The sequence below is a fragment of the Mustela nigripes genome, chromosome 9, assembly GCF_022355385.1.
Source record: "Mustela nigripes isolate SB6536 chromosome 9, MUSNIG.SB6536, whole genome shotgun sequence".
In the NCBI taxonomy this organism is placed as follows: domain Eukaryota; kingdom Metazoa; phylum Chordata; class Mammalia; order Carnivora; family Mustelidae; genus Mustela; species Mustela nigripes.
The window spans coordinates 49,476,704-49,496,481 of NC_081565.1; the positions used below are offsets into that span (position 1 = coordinate 49,476,704).

Sequence of the window (19,778 nt, forward strand, 5' to 3'; positions counted from 1 at the left end):
CTTCCCGTGGCTTTGGATTCACTTCTCCGCCGGTCCTACCTTTCAGAAAGTGGTTGTTTTTCTGTTTCCAGAATTGCTGTTCTTCTTCTCTTCGATCTGCCGATGGATTTTCAGGTGTTTGCAATCTTTAGATAAGCTATCTAGCTGATCTCCAGCTAGCTGAAGTAGTCTCGGCCTGCTACTTCTCCGCCATCTTGACTTCTCCCCCCTAAACAGCATTTGACTCTTAAGCAAAATGGGTTTGAACCGCAGGGTCCATTTACCTGTGGATTTTTTTTTTTTTCCCCAATAGATAGAGTGCTGTAAATGTTTTCTCTTATGATTTTCTTCATAGCTTTTTTCTAGCTTATTATAAGAATATGTCATATTACATATCACACATAAAATATGTTAATTGGTTGTTACTGGTAAGGTTTCTGGTTCACAGTAGGCTATTAACACTTTGTTTTGGGGAGGCAGAAGTTATGTGTGGATTTTGAATGCATCAGAGTCATCATCCCTTACCTCTGCATTGTTCAAAAGTCCTTTTAGATTGCTCTTGACCTCTAAACTCTCAGATTCTTTAGAGAATTCAGTTTGAGAGACTGAACCACCTGGCTCAGGGTAGTAGGGTTGCAGAGAGATTTCCATTGAGAGGGTGGGGAAACCGATCAATTTCGGGTCTGCTCTGCATGTGGCAAGGCTATCAGAATCTGCTGCTGACACCTGGTTAGTGACCCCTGGGTGGTGATCTGTGACCTGTGATTGGTGACCTAGTGGAGTAGAAACATCTTGAACGGTGGTTGAGCAGTGTCCCAGATTGTTTACTTGGAGCCCTGATGGGACCTGAGAAAGGGACGGCTTCTCTACCTCCGGCATTCCTCATGCCTACAGGAGGGGGATGGCTGAGAGGTGGAGATCCTAGACTATGTAAATTAATGCAGCACAGAGCTTGCACATTACAGGACTCAAGACCTGGTAAATTTTCTTCCAATTGCTCCCTCTTAGCTCATAATTTTGTGCTTTCCTAGTAAAGGTCCCAGTGGTTCAGGTGAAGCAGAACGGCTCTAACTCATTCTGCCTCCAGGTTCTCCCCAAAATGGGCCTGTTTACATCCTCTTTTGAGATTGTGGTTTGGAGGCATGAAGGATTCCTACAAAAAGCCGCTATGTTCTAGATCCAAAGGAAGTCCATGTATGAGTTATGAGGCAGAAAAGCCCATGAAGAGATAAAGGAAGCCGATGGATTTCTGATATTAAGGCTGGGAGGGAGTTGAGGGCCATGTCTGATGCAAGACTCCACTGAGATCATCTCTTTTTTTTTCCCCCTCAGCACTTCCCCCTGAATCAGATCATCTTTTCAATTTTTTAAAAGATTTTATTTATTTATTTGACAGAGAGAAACATAGCGAGAGCAGGAACACAAGCAAGGAGAGTGGAAGAGGGAGAAGCAGGCCTCTCTCTGGACAGGGAGCCTAATGCAGGGCTTGATCCCATGACCCTGGGATCATGAACCTGACCCGAAGGCAGGCACTTAACGACTGAGCCATCCAGGCTTCCTTGAATCAGATCATCTTCATGTGAGACAGACATCTAACATGATTTGGTTTACGCAGAATGTTTGGTCAGTGCTGATGAAGAGTCCTAGGCTTATGTAATGCTTTGAGGGTTGGATGTTGAAGGTTGCTCTTTATTGGTCACAAGCTTAGGAGGATGAGGGTAAGTCCTCTGTAGCATGAGACCTGCCCCATCACCTAGCTCTGAGGTCCCCATATGGGCCCCACACGCCTTCCTTCCTCCTGATGGTGCTTTGCGAAAATGAAAGCTTCCCCTCTGACCTGTCCTCAATTATCCTTGCCTCATGTCACTAAAAGCCATAAACCTATCACCCAGAAGTTCCCTCTGTCTCTGCCAGAGTGACAATACCATTCATGTCAAAATGTGGCCAAAGTGGAGGATTGCAGATACTAAAAGAAGTTCCAAAACAAGTTGTTCATGACTGTAAGGGTCTTAAAAGAAAAGGTGACAGGATCAAGGTTACCCATGGGAAGGAAGAAGAGCAGAAATTCTTCTCTCCTCTCCTTTATATCCTTCCCCAGAGAGAGAAGTTAAGGGGAAGATGAGCAGAGGGCACCTCTTCACTCACCTGCACCTTAAGCTCATTGTATCTCAGCCTGGTGCCTGCCATGCTGGACACTAGTTTGCATAGACTGGGAACGTCTCAGGATTCATTTTTTTTTTTAAAGATTTTATTTATTTATTTGACAGGGAGAGAGATCACAAGTAGGCAGAGAGGCAGGCAGAGAAAGGGGAGGAAGCAGGCTCCCTGCTGAGCAGAGAGCACAATGCGGGGCTCGATCCCAGGACCCTGAGATCATGACTGGAGCCGAAGGCAGCGGCTTAACCCACTGAGCCACCCAGGTGCCCCCAGGATTCATTAAAAAAAAAAAAGTTTTAGTGAGCTCTTATTAGGATAAATGAACAAAAACCAAGATGTTACCAACTATGTTTTCTGAACCACAGAAGCTTAGCAGAGACTGTGGTCAGTATTCTTGCATATACAGCAGACTTCTGTCTGAAGAAATGTAGAGAGGTTGTCATCTGAGTGCTCCAGCAGAGGCTTCTGGGGGAAGGAACCGGTCAGCCCTGTATCGGCACACCCCTCTGTCAGCATGGATTGTCACTTCTCTGCCATGAGGACCCTTGTTACCTGACCATCTCAGCCACTTCTCTATGTAAAGGGACCCAACTTAGTTTCTGAGATTGGACATGGGGCTGCCACCTGCTGAATTTTCAAAAAGTCACATGGCTCAGGGCTTGGCTGGGTTGGGTGATTAAGTCCAGACACAAAAAACACCTGGTTTCTGGAAAGGTTATCATCCCAGCATGAGGCATGATTACAGCTGCACACAACTCTTACTGACTGTAAATCTTAGGGATTTACAGCAGGTGCCAAGAGGGGAATGCTTGTGATTTTTAGCCTTTCTAAGCACGAGGCAGTCTCTTGCAGGCCTTGGTGAGTCTCTTCTATAGGATTTGCCTTTAGTTTGAATGGATGGGAGATCAATTTATGAATAAGAGGTTTGCACTTCAAGCCTCATTTCCCCTTAGGCATGTCACCATGTAAAACACTTGGGCCCCATTCTAGGACATTAGTTTGTTAGGCAGATCTCTAAGGATGGTGGAATGGATAACCTGAGAGGAAGGAGGTAAGTCTTCAAGATGGTGTTGCATTTTATTCTAAGGGGAGGGGGGGCCATGGTGGGAGGGGTGTGAACTGGAGGCGTAGGAGGGAAGGAAGACTAGGGTTCTGACTTGATGGGTTTGGCTCAAGGGCAGAAGGCAGCCAGCTGGTATCACATATTCCTTTATTTATTGATAAGACTCTTGTTTAAACTGTGTGGAGTTGGGTGGGGGTTGGGGGAGAGCTAAAAGAGAAAAGGCATTTGGAATCCTCTTCAAATGCTAGGAAAAAAGCAGGAAAGTTGGTAGTGGGCTAAGTCTTTCCCTACTCATTGACTTATACCCATTTTCTACCCAGAGCTGTACCCTTGGGAATATACCTACTCCCCTGTCCTATAGATTGGGCCCAAGAATTAAGAAGAAATGCAGAAAGAGGTCTCAGCATTAGACTTGCCTGGGAAATTTCAGAGCCTTTGATGTTGTGGGTTTTTGATCGAATTTGGGAACATTTTGACCATTATTTCTTCAAGTGCTTTTTCTTTCTCTGAGACTCTGTTCATTTCTGTCAGTCGTTTTTTTCTGTTTTTAAAATCAATAGTTTCTGTTCATCTGTCTTCAAGTTCACAGAGTATTTCCTCAAGCTCTATTCTGATATTAAGTGACTAATTTCAGTAATTGTATATTTCATTCATGGAAGTTACATCTGATTATTTCTAGATAGTTTCTATTTCTCTTATGAATTTTCTACATTTTAATTTATTTTGACCTTATTTTGCTTTTTATAATTAAGCACAATTAGAATAGCGGCTTTAGAAATCTTTGTTTGCTAACTGTAGCATCTGGGTCTGCTTGATCTTCAGGATTATCTTTATTTATTTATTTATTTTATTATTTTTTAAAGATTTTATTTATTTATTTGAGAGAGAGACAGTGAGAGAGAGCATGAGCGAGGAGAAGGTCAGAGAGCGAAGCAGACTCCCCATGGAGCTGGGAGCCTGATGCGGGACTCGATCCTGGGACTCTGGGATCATGACCTGAGCCGAAGGCAGTTGTCCAACCAACTGAGCCACCCAGGATTATCTTTTTTTTTCTCTTAAGAATGGGTCATATTTTTCTGCATATATGTCAGTGATATTAGATTGTTCCTGTATATTGTTCAAGTTCTGTTGCAAAGACTCTGGATTTATTTTTTCATTCCTCCAAAGAGTTTATTTATATTACTGTTTTTAAAGACAGATAGAAGGGTAATTTGATTTGATTCAAAATGCAAACTGTCTTCGGTGGTACCTCCAGTCTCAGTTCTGGTGTTTTTTTTTTTTTTTTTTTTTTTAAGAGAGCACATGAGTTGCAAGGGGCAGGAGGAGAGAGAGAATCTTAAGCACGTGGTGCTCGATCTTATGATCCTGAGCTCATGACCTGAGCTGAAATCAGGAGTCAGACACGTAGCTGACTGAGCCAGCCAGGGGTCCCATCAGTTCAGTAATTTATCATTAGCATGGTTGTTTGTGAACTCAGGGGGAGCCCTGGGTGCATTTTATGTACAGAAGCCAGAGCTTCCTGTCTTGGCTTTTCTCCTTTCTAGGATTTTTTCCTTACTTTCCAGCATGTGTGGTTGCCTCAGACTTGGTCCTCTGGTTCTTCAGTCGGATATGGGAGGTTTTCTGTTTATGTTATGCTGCTTGGCTTGGCACAGATTGGAGCCTGCCTTCATACTGGAAGCTTTGGGAAAAACAAAGGTCCCACCACAAAATGGAAACTTACACAGAGGTTCATGCAGTACCAGTCCCTACTTCTGCCTGTTAGCTTTGCTCTAGCATATGCCTGTCTTGGTTGCTCTTCAGTGCTCATAGGTAGTTGTTCTTCATGTTTTTGTACAGAACTGATGTGAAGTGGTGACAGATGTTACCTTCAGCTCTAGTGGGCATTGAGGAGATGAGAGAGTATGGCAGGAGACGGATACTGGAGGCTGGTCCTTAGAATCCTGTCTGTCACAGCCCAGACAAGGAAGGCTCAGTGTGTCCTTGCCAGGATCAGGGGCATGAATCAAGCCTTGCGAATCTGCCTCAGGATCTTTCTCAGTGTGCTGGGCTGGGCTCTCAGCCTCTCTAGTGGTTTTCTGAGAGGGTGCCTTTTAACCCTGGGGAATGTTAGAATTATGTGTGGAAGGTGTGAAATGAAATAAACTGACAAAGAGCCAAGCCCTGTATTGGAGATTGCAAGAGAGGACAAAACATGAGGAGGAGAATCATAGAAATCAAGGAGAGTGTGCGCAAAAGATGAGTCACAGTATGGATGCTTACAGGATGGTTCTAGAGAATAACGGCCTGAAGAGCAGTGACTGAACTTGAAAACCTGGTGGGACTTCAGGGGGCCTGGGCTAGAAGAAAGGGCTAGCAGAACCAAATTGAATGGTGGGAGGACTGTGAATGGGAGGTAAGGAAGGCAAGTCTGTGTGTAGGCAACCCTTTCTGGAAAAGAGAGAGGAGGGCAGTGGACTGTAATGAGCTGTATCACTTCAGTTTTTTCCTTTAAAGTTGGAAAAAATTGAAAAATGTTTATTGAGAGAAAGGAGCCAGTATGAGGAAACAGTTAACTCACAGACTAGTATATGGACAGGATCATTTTTTTAAAAAATTATGTTCTGTTAGACACCACACAGTACATCATTAGTTTTTGATGTAGTGTTCCATGATTCATTGTTTGCAAATAACATCCAGTGCTCCATGCAATCTGTGCCCTCCTTAATACCCACCACCAAACTCACCGATCCTCCCACCTCCCTCTCTTCTAAAACCCTCAGTTTGTTTCCCAGAGTCCATAGTCTTTCATGGTTCATCTCCTGCTTCGATTCCCTCACCCTTCATTTTTCCCTTCCTTTTAATGTCCTCCATACTATTTCTTATGTCCCACAAATAAGTGAAACCATGTGATAATTGAGTTTCTCTGCTTGACTTATTCCACTTAGCATAATCTCAAGTCCCATCCATGTTGACTTATTCCACTTAGCATAATCTCCTCCAGTCCCATCCATGTTGATGCAAAAGTTGGGTATTCATCCTTTCTGATGGCCGAGTAATATTCCATTGTGTATACGGACCATATCTTCTTTATTCATTTGTCTGTTGAATGGCATCTCAACTCTTTCCACAGTTTGACTATTGTGGACATTGCTACTATGAACATTGGGGTGCATGTGCCCCTTATTTTCACTACATCTGTATCTTTGGGGTAAATAACCAGTAGTGCAATTGCTGGGTTGTAGGGTAGCTCTATTTTTAATTTTTTTTTCTTTTTATTATTTTTTTTTATTAACATATAATGTATTATTTGCTTCAGGGGCACAAGTCAGTCTTACACAATTCACAGCACTCCCCATAGAACATACCCTCCCTAATTTCCATAACCCAGCCACCCTATCCCTCCTCCCCCATCCCCCCAGCAACCTTCAGTTTGTTTCCTGAGATTAAGAGTCTCTTATGGTTTGTCTCCCTGCCTGGTCCCATCTTGTTTCATTTTTCCCTCCCTACCCCCCACAGCCCCCTGCCCTGCCTCTCCAATTCTTCATATCAGAGAGATCATATGATAATTCTCTTACTTTGAATGACTTATTTCGCTTAGCATAATACCCTCTGTTCCATCCATGTCATTGCAAATGGCAGGATTTTGGTGTTTTGATGGTTCTATTTTTAATTTTTTGAGGAACTTCTGTACTGTTTTCCAAAGTGGCTGCACCAACTTGCATTCCCACCAACAGTGAGAGGGTTCCTTTTTTTCCACATCCTCTCCACCATCTGTTGTTTCTTGCCTTGTCAATTTTTGCCATTCTAACTGGTGTAAGGTGGTATATCAGTGTGGTTTTGATTTGAATTTCCCTGATGGCTAATGATGATGAACATTTTTCATGTGTCTGTTAGCCATTTATATGTCTTCTTTGGAGAAGTGTCTGCTCATGTCTTCTGCCCATTTTTTGACATGATTATCTGTGGGGTTGTTGTTTTTTTTTTTTTTTTTTTTTTTTGGTGTTGAGTTTGAGAAGTTCTTTATAGATCTTTGATATTAGCCCTTTGTCTGTAGTGTCATTTGCAAACATATTCTCCCATTCTGTGGGCTGCCTCTTTGTTTTGTTGACTGTTTCCTTTGCTGTGCAGAAATTTTTAATCTTGATGAAGCCCGAAAGTTTGTTTTCACTTTTGTTTCCCTTGCCTTTGGAGACGTGTCTTGAAAGAATTTGCTGAGGCAGATGTTGAAGAGGTTCCTGCCTATGTTCTCCTCTAGGTTTTTGATGGATCCCTGTTTCATGTTGATGTCTTTCATCCATTTTGAGTTTATCTTTGTATATGGTTTAAGAGACTGGTTGAGTTTCATTCTTCTGTATATAGCTGTATGGACAGGTTCCTGAGAAGCAGGAGAATTATGATAAGGGGTGAAGAGATTGGCTTTGGGCAAGAGGAGAAACTCTTTTTTTTTTTTTTTTAAAGATTATTTATTTATTTATTTGACAGAGAGAGAGAGGACAAGCAGGCAGAGAGGCAGGCAGAGAGAGAGGAGGAAGCAGGCTCCCTGCTGAGCAGAGCAGGGAAACAGAGCAGGACCCTGGGATCGTGACCTGAGCCGAAAGCAGCGGCTTAACCCACTGAGCCACCCAGGTGCCCCGAGGAGAAACTCTTTTTAAAATGGATTCCATTTAATTGATGGATTAATTGGACATACTAACAAGTGCTGAAGTTTTTGGGGATAAACAGTAGGTTAAAAAAAATAATTACATGGTCCTTCATCACTTTGAAAATCTCCATTTCCCACTTCCAGGACCCTTGTTGGCCCTTATGTTATTTCTTATTTTGTCAGTCTCTGGTCAAACATCTTTCTTTAGCTTTGTCTAATGACTGGAAGTCAAGTTTTTAGGACTTTTCCAGCAGGGCCACTTTAACCTTTGCTTAACTTGGAGTTTAACTCTTGGCCTTCCATACTATATAACTTTTATGGCTATGCACCTAAAAGAGACTTAACATCTTTGACCAATTTTTGTCTTGGTTCATAGTCACAAGGGGCACAGGCACTAGGTAGGGAGTATAACACAGGAAGAAGTTAGTGTGTTCTTTAAAAAAAAAAATTAAATTTGAGCAATTTCTGGGAAGAATAAAATTATTTTCTCTTATAAGAGAAAAGCTTACAAGACCTTAAAAGCTGTAAGATTATCTGAGATTGGGGATGTGTAATTATGTTGTGGTTAATGGTAGATTTCATTGAGTTTTCAACATAAAAACATAATGAGGAAACACATATATATTGATCAAATTCACTCTTTTTTTAAAATTTAAATTTAATTAGCAGCATATAGTAAATCATTAGTTTCAGATGTAGTGTTCAATAATTCATCAGTTCCATGTAACACCCAGCCTTGATCAAATTCACTCTTCAGCCCCAGTAAATACTTTTTGATGAGGTATAAATGAAATACATTTTAAACTTTATGACTCTTCAGAAGTAGATCACTCCTCCGCCTCCAACTACTGCAAAGATCCTTTGCTTTGTTATTGCTGATCAGTAAATACAACCATGGGTGTACTTTCACAAAGAAACTTGAATTTTGTACCAGAGAAGGAGATTCAGTTAACATTTTCACTCCCTAAATATGATAAGCAAGGATTTTGCTGTATCAGTTTTTGTCTTTGAGTAACCAATTTCAGGATAGCCCATGAGCTGGTGAGTTTCGTTCTCATTTATCTGCTCTTTTCCTGTGGAAACAGCAGGAAAATTAAGCACGTTTTCATTGTCATTGAGTTTGGTGGTCCTTGAAGGAAGGTTCTCCCAGTCTCTCGGAGGGGGAAGTTGGTTCACTGGCTAAAACGACAGCAGAAGAGGATGTCTCTGTGCGAAGGGTCACAGAATATGGTGGGCCTGTGACTGGAAAGCGCTCCTGGCTGCTTTGGGGTTGGGAGTGCTCCATGGGGGATGCTCCATTCAGCTCTGTTCTTTGCTTGCCCTAGTTATATCTTGCTACTCCTTGGAAATGAAGAGGGCTGAATCCTTGGGTTGTCATCAACGAACATAGGTTTATATGGGCATGTGGCACCTCAGGCCATCACCACCCCTTTTTTGCAGTGAGGCAAGCTCATCTCCTCTTTGGCAGCACACAAGCTGATGATGGCCATTTTGCAGCTATGCAGCCTAGGGCCATACTTCCTGTTCCCTGCTGTAGTTGGCTAAGTATTAAACAGACATCAGCATGAGGCACTTGTACACTGAAAAGAGTAGAAATATGGAACTGACCCTTGGCTTCTTGTTTATCCTGTTCCCTCCATAGGCCCCAGTTTATACAGAGTCAGCTTCCAGATGCATCAGGTCACTCAGCTTCCTCTTGCTCTTTGCCAACATGGGGCCCTTGGGAAGGGAGCCCAAGTGGAAGACCCTGTAACTACTGCTGAGATAGATTTTTAAATCTACACAGAGGGAGGTACTGGGAGTTCAACTGAAGCATCTCCCATTTTCCCCTTAGAGCCCTAGAGAGACCAATTCTCCTGCTTCCTAACTCTCTCCTCCCACCCCACCAAGCACTTTCAGGCCCCAGTTTGTGTTTATTCACAACCATGTGTATAATTCATGCAAGACAGGTTACAGTGGAGCGTGTTACCTTTGTTATTCAAGCATGGCTCAGTAATGCTGCTCCATATTTTGGCCGGGAAGTAGGTTTTATTGGTGTTTGGGCCTGATGTTTTCCTGTCCGGAAACCTCCCCCTTCCCTTGGCGAGGTTGTTTTGGCAAGCACCACCAGGGAAAATCTCCCTTCCACTTGTCCAGTTGGATAAATGGATTCCAAGCAAAAAACAGGCTGTTGTATAAATCAGCAGCCCTTGGGGGGAAATGTTTGCTTAAAAGAGTTTTCCTTGAGCAGTGGGGAGTCAAGACTGCCCTGGAAGGCAGTGAAAGCCCCATCTGAGCTCTGGTTTGGCCAGGATCATTCCTGGTGTTGGTGCAGTTAGCATCTTGGCATTGCTGTAACTGAAGGATGTTCTGGGAAGGGAGTGCTTCCTGCCTCATTGAAGACCATCATGCTTGTTCTGACCTATTGTTTTTCATACTCCCTGAGATAATGGGAGCACTGATGCCAGAGAGCTGAGAAAGTGGGAAACAGAGGAGGAAGAGCAGTTAAGGGGATAGAGCAGCAGATGACTTTACAGCAAACATTTGTAGAATCGGGTAAATGGAAACCTTTAGGAACCTTCTCCTGGGTCAATGCCATATGCTTATTTTCCTTTTAGGAGAGATTTTGGGCCTCACAAAGTATTACCAGTGAAGATTTACCAGCCCGACCAGTTCGTCCCAAATGAAGAGAACATGGATCTACTCACAACGTATAAACAGGATTATAACCCCTACCCTGTCTGCCGAATGGACCCCATCAAGCCTCGGGACAGTAAATACCCGTGTGGTGACAAGATGGAGTGTCTGCCTACCTACAAAGGTGGGAGAGTGCTGGAGGGGCAGGTTGGGGAAGGATAGGCTGAATCTGTAGGTAGGCCAGGAAATGGGTTTTACAGGTACACCCTTGGAGTGCAGGGGTCGGGGGAATTACATCCTGCAGGCCAAATCTGGTCCGCAGCCTGTTTTTGTAGAGCTGGAGAGCCAAGAGTGACTTTTAAATTTTTGAATGATTAAAACAAATCAGACTATTATTTTAGGAAATGTGAAAATTACATGATGCTCAAACCCTGGCATTCATAAGTATATTTTGTTGGAGCGTGGCCACACTCATTTGTTTATGCATTATCTGTGGCTACTTTCTGTGCTATAGCGGTGAATCTGAGTGTTTGTGATGGAGACTGTATGGCCTGTAAAGCCCAAGACATTTAATATCTGGTCTTTTATAGAAAAGATGTGCCACCTCTTGCCATAACTTGCGATTAGAATTCTAGCCTGAGGAAGCATTTCAAGTTTGTTAGGTTCCATTGCTGATTGAGTGATTGATTCATTCATCCATTTAAAAAAATATGGAAACTTAATGTAAATACAGAAAAATGTACAAATCTTTATTATACAGGCCAATGATTTTTTTAAAAAGATTTTATTTTTCTTCCCCTCTCTCTCTGCCTGTCTCTCTGCCTACTTGTGATCTCTGTCTGTCAAATAAATCTTTAAAAAAATAAAAGATTTTATTTATTTATTTGATAGAGAGATAGTGAGAGAGGGAACACAAGCAGGGGGAGTGGGAGAGGGAGAAGCAGGCTTCCTGCTTGGGGCTTGATCCCAGAACCCTGGGACCATGACCTGAGCCAAAGGTAGATGCTTAATGACTGAGCCACCCAGGTGCCCCCAGACCAATGATTCTGGAGTGAACACATTCCTGTAAACAGTGCCCAGATCAAGAAATAGAACATTAATCCCACCTAGGATAGAACCATTATGCTGACTTTAAACACCATAAATTAGTTTTACTAGTTTTGTACTTCATATAAAAGGGATGGATTCATTCTTTTTTTTTTTTTTTTTAATTTATGTCTTTTTTTTAAGAGAGGGGGGTGGGGAGGGGCAGAGGGAGAGAATCTCTGACTCAGGGCTCCATCTCACGACCCTTGAGATCACGACCTGAGCTGAAACCAAGAGTTGGATGCTTAACCGGCTGAATCACCCAGGCACCCCTGATTCATTGTTTATTGAGCATCTGTTCCATCCCAGGCATGGTTTCAGCAGCTGTGAAACAAGCATCATGACCTGCTCTGACTTAACAGTCCTGTAGGAGAGCTGGGATGTGGAGTGGTAGGGACGGTGAACATGGTGTGGTGGTCACTCTGTGGAGCACAAGCCACAGGCTCAGACCATGGAGATGGAGGCCAGTTCATAATCCCTAACTCTTATGCTTGTGATGCATATGGGCACATGGTTGCCCCAGGAATAGATGTTCGACTGTTCATGTAACATCTTTGTGGGTTCCTAAATAACTGTGCTCTTAGACACTTTTATTTAGTCAATCGAAACATTTAGGCGAGCGGGGCTGGGGAGACTTGTGGGGATGTAGGAATCCTCCAGAAGCCCTTCTAGGGGTTCTACATCTATCATTTCAAAGGCACCATGCATGGCTTAGCTTCTCTGCTTCTTCCAAGAACCTGGACTCTTGTCATTTTGCCACCTCATCTTTAGTATCATTCTCTTCCACTCTCACCTTCTGCCAGGCTGCATTTTGGACGTGGTCATACCCTGAAATGCCTCCTCCTTTTTGCACCCCAATATCCAGGGCTCCTAGCTTGATTTCTTAACTATTTCTTCCAGGAGAGTTTTGGCCTTATTGAGATGCCCTCTGCACTGGTGCCTTAACCTTCCATGTCCCCAACAGTCCCTCCTATGTTTGTGCCCTGTGTAGCCTATTTTCTGGCACATTCTCTGGTATATCATTGCAGCCCTCTTTTCCTCCCTCTCCTGTCCTCCTGTTGCTTCCTGCCAGCAAAGCCCACATCCTGCCTTCTCCATGTCTACATTTGGGTATATACCAGAGCACGTCTCCAAACTTACCTGCTTTTATCCATTTTCCACAGAAAAGAACCAGGGAGAGCTTTTAAAAATGGCGGTATGATCTGACCTCTTCTCTGTTGAAACTTTGCAAATACTGTGGTCCCTAGGATGAAATCCCAAATCTTTACCATCTCCTCTGGTACTTTGCAGATTTTGGAGCCTCCCCACCAGTGCCCCTCTGCTCTGGCCACAGGACCTTCTTTCAGTTCCTTTCCTGCATTTCTTTTCTGTCACAGGGCCTGTTGCACATGCTATTTCCTCTGTATAGAGCCCTCTACCCTTCCCTTGTCTAGCACTCATCCTTCAATAAGCAGCAGAAATATCACGCCCTTTGCAGCCTTTCTAGACCTTCCCCGTACTAGACTATCTACATCTTATCAGATGCCCCGAGAGATTCTTACAATCCTCTGTTTTGTCATTCATTGTGTAATTTTGTTTTGTTTTGTTTTGCTTAGCATTTGTCTTCTTGGCTAGGCCTTAGTCTCTAAGGTGGCAGGGATCTTTTTCAGCAATAAAGCAGGCACTGTAGTAGATGCTGTACAAAGAAGTCATGACAACCAGGTGCACGGTGAGGTGGCATTCTGGTTTTGGTAGGATTCCTCCATCTCCCTTTCCATCTAGTGCTTACAGAAGGCAAGAAAAGGGGTGCCATGGACCGTAAAAAGGTAAGAAGAAAGCACAAAACTAGAGTGAGCCCTTATTGCTGATGGGAGAAGGAGTAGGGACTCTGGTAGAGTATGTCCATCTGCAAACTCTCCTTTCTTTCACATGCTCCTTAGGGGGAGCATGAAAAATGTCTGTTTTTTTAGCGAGGAAATCAATGAATGAATCGTTGTTTATAAGGCTCCAGGTGACACAGTCTGGACTTAGATTTATTCAAGTCCCCACCTAGTCCATTACTCTGTGGGTCCTTGCTTAGAGCAGGAGTGAAGCAGGACAGTTACTCTCCCTTGCAAAGCCTTGTGCATGAATGAGGGGGCCACACCCTTGCCTCATCACTTGGTGTATCACCTTTCCATGACTTGTCTCTTGTGGACATTTGCTTCCTTAGGAAATCCTTTTTTTCAAAATTTTTTAAAGATTTATTTATTTATTTATTTGACAGAGATCATAAGTAGGCAGAGAGGCAGGCAGAGAGAGAGGGGGAAGCAGGCTCCCTGCTGAGCAGAGAGCTCAATGTGGGGCTTGATCCCAGGACCCTGAGATCATGATCTGAACTGAAGGCAGAGGCCCAACCCACTGAGCCACCCAGGTGCTCCAGGAAGTCTTTTCCATAGCATCCTTCATAGTTTTATGGACATATATTGATTCTTCTCCCAAAGGAGAAGAACAAAACCAAAGTCCAAGGTCATTAAATGTGTGTATTTCAACGGGTGCCATCTATGTTATGTCTGTGTTCCATGTACTATAGCTCTACAAGAAAAATATGCAAACTTTTTTCTTCTATTATGGCCAGCACCTTTGGCGGAGTCCAGAAAACCACCATTAAATATGCTCCAGCAGCATTTGGTTGTAATTTTGACGTTTTCAAAACACTGCAATTGGGAAGATTGAAAGTGTAATTACTTGATGCTCAGCTTTAGGTTTAGCTAAGGATTTTTTTTTTCCTTAAAGACATATTACTGAATGGAATCCCTTCTAAAGAGATTCTTACCAATTACCCACATGACACCCTGGCCCTGAAGGGCTTTACTGATAGCTTTTCAGGCATGTATATAGTTTGTCATGTGGAATTTTGAGGTTTTTCAGGGTCCTATGCAGGCTTTTTTGTAATACATGTTGGGTGGAGGAAGTTAGAGGTTGGATAATAATGTGGTTTTGACTGTATTGTTGGGTGTCAGAAATCACATGAGGCAGTTTGCTGCCTAGGAACCTGTTTTCTTAACACCTCATCCATCACAGAAGAGGGCCAGAAAAACCCTCTCCTCCCCACCCCCACGCACCTTGAGGCAGTGTGTAGGCATCTACAGGTAGATGCCCCCATTTGAGTGGGGCCTGAAGTCTGAAAGGGAAACATGTGGTTTATATTCAGCAAGATGGTTCCCTCCAAGGCCCCTAATGCTTTCAAGATGCTGATAGAGCCATTAATGGCTCTCAGAGAAAGATTAGATTTTCAATTAAAATGAGGCAAATTTAAAAGAAAGAGTTGGTAGTATTATTGGCCTAAAATAAACTTAAGAGTATGCCTGGGGGTGGGATGTCCAGACTTCTGGAGGGTTGGAGTGAGGAGCTCAGTAAATCCTCTTCCTAAAAAGCAACAATAAACTGGACAAAACAATAAAAACCAACCATGTTAGGGCTCTGGAAATCAACTAAAGACACACAACAAGTCGAGAAGCATTTATTCAAGAAAAACTGCTAAGCCATCATTATAAAAGGTGGGAGTTTGTGGTTTTTTATCCTGGTGGTGCTTCCATCACCCTTCCTTCCAGGTTTAATCTATGTGGTGGTTCTGCCCAGGGTAGGCTGGGCTGTGAAACCCAAAAGGTCTTCTGCCAGTCGGGGCTAACTTGTCTTGGAGTAGAATACATACCCACTGGGTTCAAAAAAACTCAGTGAGGACAGTTTCTGTAGCTAGTCAGGGGTTGCAGAATTAGTTGGGGGTGAGCAGCAGAGCAGCCAGAAATCTAGTAAGGACATCCAGAGAATAGGAAAGCCTTGATTAGCTCTTACATGTGCCATATACAGAAGACTGTATATGGGCAAGGCAGTACGCAGGCTCAAGAGAGATAAGAGACAGGGCCTAGTGATGTACTGTTCTTCTCTGGCTGAAGATGATGCCTGGTCCAGGTAGAGAGGAGATACAAGAAATCCCAGAAGAAATGAATAGCCAAGGCAGAGTTGTAAATGGTCTGATCTTTGACTGTGTTCCCTAACCCACACACAGATTCATTAGCAAAGGGTTGAAAGACTTACTGGCATAAGGTGTTTAAGCATAACTTTCGATAATCATTGGCTAATTACTAAACAATGCTAACACAGGGTGACTTTAAGGAATCTTGGCTTAAAAACAATTAGAAGAAGAAACTAAGCAAAACATCAGTGGCTACACTCTGCTGGGGACAAAAGACTCCATAGAATTACTGTAGGCAAGTCACTAAACAGCAAAAACAGCTTGCAGTGGAGTTGGCATTAGGAGTTGTTATAGCATATTATCTGAAATGCTGAGTTCTTAGCAAGAAAGTATAAGGTATAAAAAGGAACAGAGAAATGTAGTTCAGGGAGAAAAAGCAGTAAATAAAAACTACGTTTGGGGGTGCCTGTGTGGCTCAGTGGGTGAAGCTTCTGCCTTCAGCTCAGGTCATAATTTCAGGGTCCTGGGATCGAGCCCCATTATCAGGCTTTCTGCTGAGCAGGGAGTCTGCTTCCCCCTCTCTCTCTGCCTGCCTCTCTGCCTACTTGTGATCTCTGTCAAATAAATAAATAAAATATTTAAAACAAAACAAAAAAACTACAACTGAAGAGGCCTAGATATTAGATCTGGCAGACTATTTCAAAGTACTTATTATAAATATGTCCAAAGAACAACAGGAAACATGATTTATTTTTATTTCTTATTTATTTTTTTTAGAGAGAGCATGTGCACACCTGTGTAAGACTGAGTGGAGGGGTGGGGTTGGGGGTGGGGGGGCGGAAGGAAGGGGGAGAGACTCTTAAGTAGGCACAGAGCTTACTGTGGGGCTTGATCTCACAACCCTGAGATTCAGACCTGAGCTAAAATCTAGAGTTAGATGCTTAGGGGTGCCTGGGTGGTTTGGTCAATTAAACAAGCATCTGCCTTCAGTTTGGGGCTTGATCCCGGAGTCCAGGGATTGAGCCCTGCATTGCTTCCTGCTCAGTGGGAAGTCTGCTTCTCCCTCTTGCTCTGATCCTCCCCCTGCTCATGCTCTGCCTCTCTCTCACTCTTTCTCTCAAATAAGTAAAATATTTAAAAAAAATTGACACTTAACTGACTCAGCCACCCAGGCACCCCAGGAAATCGTGTTTGAAGATTATAATAGTTATAATAGTTTCTTATTAGAGAATACCAATAAAAGGAATCCGTAAAAATTAAATGAAAACATTGGAATTGAAAGGACAATAACAAAATAATTATAGTGTCTTAAATGTAGATTTAAATTGGCAGAAGGAAGAATCAGCGAAAATGGGGATAAATCAATAAATACTATCCAATCTGAAGAACAGGAAAGAAGGAAGAAAAATAGAAACTCAGAGTTGTGGTATATCATCAACTGTACAATGTACTCATGATGGGAACCCCAGAAGAAGAAAAAGGCGGAAGAAATATTAATCTACATATCCAAGAAGCATAGTCCAAATCGAATACCAGAGATCCATATTTAGTCACATAATACTTACACTGTTGGAAGCCAAAGGCAAAGATTTGGAAAGAAGCAAAGGAGGAAAAAAAAAAACACCCCAAAAAACTTACCACATACAGGGAAATGACAGTAACAACTAAGTTTTCATCAGAAACAATGGAGGACTGAGGGCAGAAAGATGACCTAGTCAAAGTACTGAAAAATCTGTCAACCAAGGATTCTATAACTGGCAAAAGATCATGTTAAGAGAAAATAAGGACATTCCAAGATGAAAACTAGCTAACTTTCCTTATAGGAAATAAAAAAGTCCTTTGGACTGGATTAATACTGAACAGTAATACAAATCCACATAAGGAAATAAAGTGCATTGATAAAAAGGGAATTATGTAGGTAATGTCTACTCTTTTCTATTTTAAAAAAGCAACCAATAATCATAAAACTGTAAGGATTGTACCAGGAATGCAAGGTTGTTTGCATTCAGAAATAAGAAAGTAAATCAGAAATAAATTAATATGCCACATTAGTAAAGTAAAAGACAAAACCACATGATTAGAGACACAGAGAAGACATTTGACAATATCTGATAATCATAAAAGCTGTCAACAAGCTAGCATTAGAAGGGAACTTCCTCAGCCTGCTAAAGAGTATCCACAGAGAGCCCTATAGCTAATATCACACAATGCAGAAAGACTGAATGCTTTGTGCCCTAAGATTGGGAACCAGTCTAGTTGTCTGCTCCTACCCCTTCCATTGAACATTGTTCTGGAGGTTATAGCCAGTACGTAGTGCAAGAAGAATAAGCAAATGCATCTAAATTAGGAAGACACAAAACTCTCTTATTCTCAGACAACATAATCCTGTGTGCAGATAATCCTAGGGGATTATCTGATATCCTGTGTGCAGATCATCCTAAGGGATTATCACTAGAATGAATACATAAATTCAGCCAAGTATATATAATGTATTTCTATATATTAACATTGACAATTGGAAAATGAAATTAAGAAAAAGTTCTCCTCAATAGCTTCAAAATTAATAAAATATTTGGGATAATTTTTTGAGAAAGACCTTTAAGACATGTACACTGAACTTCAAAAACAGTGCTGAGAGAAATATGTAAATAGATGGTGAGATAATCCATGTACATGGGTTAGAAGATACAATGCTTAATAAGCTAGAGTTGCTCCCCAATTGATCTAAAGATTCAATGCTGTTCCTATCAAAGTCCCAACAGACTGCTTTTTCCCCCAGAAATTGTCAAGCTGATCCTGAATTTTATATATCAAATTGAAATGAACTAGAATGGCTAAAATTTTGTCATTTTGAAAAATGATGCTGGAAAAATTGAAGATCTGTATGCAAAAAGATGAACTTAGGTCTTTACCTTACATCATACTAAAAAATCAGAAAAGATCAGAGACCTAGATGTAAGATGTAAAACTATAAATCTTTTAGGCCAAGACATAGGAAAAAAATTTCATCTTATAAAAATTTAAAACTTCTGGGGCACCTGGGTGGCTCAGTGGGTTAAGCCACTGCCTTCGGCTCAGGTCATGATCTCAGGGTCCTGGGGTCGAGTCCCGCATCGGGCTCTCTGCTCAGCAGGGAGCCTGCTTCCCCCCTCTCTCTCTGTCTGCCTCTCCGTCTACTTGTGATTTCTCTCTATCAAATAAATAAAATCTTTAAAAAAAAATTTAAAACTTCTGTGTGCTTCAAAAGAATTATTAAGAAAATGAGACCATAACTGATAAATGGGAAAAAATAGTTACAAATCACTTATCTGGTATAAGACTTGTATCTGGAATGTGCAGATAACTTATAACTTGATAGTAAGATGATAAACAATTTAAAAAATGGGCAAATGACTTGAAGACATTTTACCAAAAAGGACGTCTGAATGGCTAATAAGCACATGCAGAGGTATTCAACATTGTTTGTTATTATTAAAATTTGAAAAATATCAATTGAAGTATACAGTTGACATATAACAAATTTATAATCAATTATATATGTTATAAAATGCTCATCATGGTAAGTATATTACAACATTATGGACTATAGTCCCTATGCTATATTTTTCATCCCTGTGACTTACAACCAGAAGTTTGTATTTCTTATCTCCTTCACCCATTTGGCCCAACTCCCACTACCCTTTTGACAAACACCAGTTCTCTCAATTTTAGAGTCTGGTTTTGCTGTTCATTTTGTTTTTTAGTTTCCACATACATGCAAAATCATATGGTATTGATCTTTCTCTCTCTGACTTATCACTTAGTGTAATAACCTCTAGGTCATCCATTTTGTCATGCATGGCAAAATGTCATACTTTTTATGGGTAATACTCCATTGTGTATAAATACACATTTTTATCCATTCATCTGTAAGTGGACACTTGGGTTGTTTCCATATCTTGACTATGGTAAGTAATGCTGCAACAAAATATGGATTCATATCTTTTCAAATTCATGTTTTTCTTTTCTTTCTTTCTTTTTTTTTTTTGTTTAAAGATTTTATTTATTCATATGATAGAGCATAAGCATAGGGAGCAGGGAGGGAGAGGGAGAAGCAGGTTCCCTGCTGAGCAGAGAGCTTGATGTGGGATCAATCCCATGACCCCAGGATCATGACCTGAGCTGAAGCCAGATGCTTAACATACTGAGCCACCCAGGTGTCCCAGTGTTTTTATATTCTATGGACAAATATCCAGTAGTGGAATTATTGACTCATATGCTATTTGTATACAAAATTTTTGAGGAACCTCCATAGTGTTTTCCACAGTGGCTGTACCACT

General features: G+C 41.8%; 1 protein-coding gene across 1 annotated transcript in view; it reads left to right on the plus strand.

Moving 5' to 3' along the window:
- SAXO1 (stabilizer of axonemal microtubules 1) overlaps positions 1–19,778 on the plus strand; it is a 36,685-nt gene that overhangs the window by 8,885 nt on the left and 8,022 nt on the right. Inside the window, exon 4 of the mRNA XM_059410136.1 lies at positions 10,421–10,623. Coding sequence (XP_059266119.1) covers positions 10,421–10,623 — 203 coding nt within the window. The remainder of the gene's footprint in view (positions 1–10,420; positions 10,624–19,778) is intronic.